General features: G+C 30.5%; 1 protein-coding gene across 1 annotated transcript; it reads right to left on the minus strand.

The window, feature by feature from the left end:
• Positions 1–456: 456 nt before the first annotated feature.
• LOC134722810 (uncharacterized) lies at positions 457–3,583 on the minus strand. Its single transcript, XM_063586436.1, has 3 exons — positions 3,530–3,583; positions 1,184–1,318; positions 457–897 (listed from the first exon to the last, which is right to left on the minus strand). The coding sequence occupies exons 1-3, from the start codon at positions 3,581–3,583 to the stop codon at positions 460–462; spliced, it is 627 nt and encodes a 208-aa protein (XP_063442506.1). The 3' UTR covers positions 457–459.
• Positions 3,584–4,439: the final 856 nt, after the last annotated feature.

The raw sequence follows: 4,439 nt of genomic DNA on the forward strand, positions 1-4,439 counted from the left end.
CGTTTGACGTTCGTTCGACGTTTTTCAATTCTCTCAGTTGTTGTTCACTACAAGGAATTGTCACTTTTTAATTGATTTACAAGATTTCAACAACTCTAATTACAATAATTTATGTATTTGAAGTCATTTGTTTTGTAAGACATGTTCTCCAAAATATTTTTTTTTCTGTTAAATGGCTACACAAGACATTGAACAAAAGATTTTAGTATAATAGAACACCTTGTTTAATTGCCAAAACACTACATCTAGCTGTATACGGAAGTTTTAGAGTTAAACTCTGTAAGCAAACAATAGTCCAACAAATTACTACAAATGATACTCTTTATCGAAGGGACAATTGCTAAGGAGACTGCTTTCGTTGACTTGCACATATACAGATATGTACAATTTCATTTCATTTTTACGTGAAAGAAAACAAATAAAAAGATTTATCTTATATTGGACATTGTTGGACGATAACTATATTTCGCTTCTAACAGAATTGTCAGTTAGAGGGAATGGTTGATTTGTTTCTACAACAGGTGCAGTTGGGTGAAGAAACTGCTCATTGTTTATGTTTAGTTGCTGGTTGGCCATCTCAAATGATTGGGGTTGCTGCATATAGTATCCTTGTATTGGTATCTGATTCCCTTGTAAATGACCTTCTTGTTGTTGGTAATGTGGTATATTTGCCGGCTGTTGACCATAGTATCCCTGTATTGGCATCTGATTTCTATTGGAATGATCTGCATGTTGTTGGTTTATTGCCATATTTGTCGGCTGTTGAACATAATATCCTTGCATTTGTGGCATCCACATTTGATGGTATCCTTGCTGGTTCCCTGTAGGTATCTGGGTGTTTGGCATGTTATCTATCATTCCAGATTGTGATGTGTTGATAAATATGACTCTTTGTTGCTGAAAATATTGAAAAGGTACATATATTATGTTGTTTCTAAAAATACAAAGTGCAATTATTTTTACGTTTATCATATGGTTGATCTTTTGAATGTATGTGACGAATCTTTATTCAACAAAATTCAACATTTAGTAAACTGATGGTTTTCACGAACGTGGTTAAGATTGCTCTTTTAAAGATATTTCATAGAGTAAAAACTTAAGTTGCTTCATCACTTACCAAACATGTTGATATATAACTACCTATTTTAACATTTTAAAGAATATAGCTTGAAAGTATACTAACATTTCCCGTATTGAGCTGTGAACAACAACAGCAATGTGCTGCAGCAACAATTGAAATGAGAAATTCTATGAATGAAAACAAAGCTAGAAAACCAGACACTGCAATAACACTTCCGGTGTTTGCATCAAAAGAAGCCTGAAAGAAGAATCATGAAATAATAAAAATTAAAAATGTTAAATAATGATTTTCATCAGATGCAGTGAAATTGGTACTATGTATTGTTATAACCAATACTGAGAGTATGTCTTTGCTGCTGTTGAAAGTTCAATCTCAGCCAATACATTAGCATATTACTCTTTAATGCCCTTGTACCAATATGAAAATACGGATATAGTTCTTAGTAAATGTATAATTAGAAAACATAATTCTAACATTCATAACCCTAATTATTTGTCATTAACCTGATTTAAATTTTTCTACCACAGTAAATATTTACCTTGGCTGTATGTGGCAACACTTTTATTATTTTTGGTGATTGCTCTTCAACTTCGTACTTCATTTGTCTTTTAATTTTGATATTGTTTTTAACTGACGGGTGTTTTAAAAATCAAATTTGCGTGTGACGTACACAATTATTAACCTGGTGTTTGATAAATTTGTTTGGTACATTTGTTACTGTATCAGCCTATCAAAATCGATTATTAAATACATAAGCATAGCGTACCATTCATTTACATGTTAAGCTAGGAACGTTACCTCAGTACCATTTCATCCGACAACATTTAATTTCAAACCGAAATTTACAGTATTATGAGTAATTTGAATAAGAAGCACATGTTAATTTATTGAATGTAAATGGTGCGAAAGATTTGATATCTTTCTTCTTTTGTACTTTTTTACATTAACTCAATACACATCTTAAAAGCAAAATATATATCGGAAGTGTTTAAAATCAATAAAGGCTGCATAATCTGCACAAAATTGCTACAAAAAAGAAAAACACGGAACAACGCGGGAAACAAGAAATTCAAAGTCCCCATAAAACAGCGAAACAAAATGCCCAATCACATCCAACGAATAAAAAAAACTGTCATACTGCTGACATAGAACAGACATTTCTCCACGCATGAAAATGGTGAAAACAAATTTGTTCTATAGCTAGCTAAACTTCTCACTTGTATGACAACCGCATGAAATTCTACAACAAACATTTACATCGATATGCCAGTAAAACATTCAACTGTTCTAAAAACGAATTAAAAACAGCACAGAAATAGCTCAAATGAACGTTGCTTTTTTGGCTGTACAAAAAAAAATCAGTCACCCTACAATGTAAAAATACAAATGTAATGCCATTCTATTTCAAAAATTTCATATATGATATTCGTCGGAAACAAGCCAAAATGGAACTTTCGTGACCATTATATAATGATCATTTGTTATTTGTAAGTATTAATGTCTTCAATTCCAGGGTTATAATATTTAAAAGTATAAAATTCAACTTCAAGTTCAATTACGCAAGATTAAATAGTATAGCAATTTAGATCTGATTACACCATATTTGTATTGATCCCTTTTTTGTCAACTGAAAGAACTAAGTTGTTTTTGTGAACAGACACAATAATTGTCTTGTATGGGTCGTTTTCTAACAAGTTTTCATAGTTTAAATATATTCCATTGTTCAAAATAGCAAATGGACCAGACACAGGTTATACAACTTAAGTACGTCTTTTCCAACATAGCAAAATATTCACATTCATTAATGAGCACATCAAATAAGTCATACTTACACATTATTCAAGCAAAAATACAGTAAAACAAAAAGAACCTTGTTGAAGCGAACCAATGGAATTTTATCTATTGCAACTTGTTTACAGTGTAAATAAAAAAAATACGACGAATTTACAGTGTTTAATTATTTATGCGTCAATTGACCAATGATACCTTTGTGTTTTTTATGAAGCAGCTTATTTGTTTTAAATTTTATTGGTTTACAGACTTGTAAGACTATAAGGATAAACAACAAATACTTATTTGATTCAATAAAGAATAAAAAGGATATTTTAGAACTTCTACTTGATCTTAAAAACATCGCGGATTACTACTTCATGATTTATTCATATACCACAATCATTCATTTACCTTTTGTCATAGAAAAAAATGTATTAACCGTAGTATTGTATGCAATACTTCTATTTATTTTGTAAAACTTACAAAAAGGGCTCCGACAACTGCTAAACTTAACACAGTGGATGAAAACACAGCTGCTGATAGTATATTACAAACCAGAAACGCTACGGTCTACAAATAAAAAAATCCCTAGACTGGTTAATTCTTATCGTTCTTTGTTAGAACAGTCACAAGGAATATTCTAATAAAAAAAGTGAATTTGATAAATATGATTACTGGAGGTGTGATGATATGATTGAAGCTGTCAATTTTCTCTTTGATAACATTCATGTTCGATTCGATATATCGTTTATCGACAGATTGTATGTATTGTGGGCACCAATTATGCTCTTGTAATAGCAGACTTGTTCGTAATCTGTTATGAATCATCAATCATGACAATACACAGTAAAGACCCGTCTTAACCACATTTGATTGATAATTTCAACAACACTTACTGTAATATTGATGATATTTTGTCGTTAAGGAACCAAGAATGTTTAAAATGTACACCGGAAGTCACTCACATAAAGTTTTCTTCAAATAAATCAAATTTCAAAGGTAATAGCTGTCATTTCCGAGAATGATATATTTCACTTTCACCTGAAAACTTTACACTTAAAAAAATGGAACAGTGATGTTAATTTGGCATTATCGTACGGTTTTTCACTTGTTTGGTATGCCTCAGGCTGGTGTGATATTTGGATTTCAATGAACATTACCAAAAATCATCTAAGCCTTAATTATATATTTTATTATGTAAAAGTTTTGGTCTATAAGTTTTTGTTATACCTGTAGAAAACCTCATTCAAAAGAGAAAGCACATTTATGAGATTTTGTTTATCGAGCTCGGAATTTAAAAATACTAGCCAAATAATATAATTGATCCTTTAAATTCAACAATATAATTCAACAATATATATTTATCAATTTCGTTGAATAATGCTTTTATTGGTATTTATATCTACTTTGTATCAGTAAATTAAAATCAAACTAAATAGTATGAGTACATAGTACATGTACGTTACTCAACCATCCGTTGATGTTTACTGTTGTCATATTTTTGACATTTTCGTTCTGTTCTTTTGTTGACACAGTCAGGTCAATTTTAAGTATATTTATGGTATACCGCCATCTTGGATTGTAC

This window comes from Mytilus trossulus, chromosome 6, assembly GCF_036588685.1.
Source record: "Mytilus trossulus isolate FHL-02 chromosome 6, PNRI_Mtr1.1.1.hap1, whole genome shotgun sequence".
NCBI classification, from domain to species: domain Eukaryota; kingdom Metazoa; phylum Mollusca; class Bivalvia; order Mytilida; family Mytilidae; genus Mytilus; species Mytilus trossulus.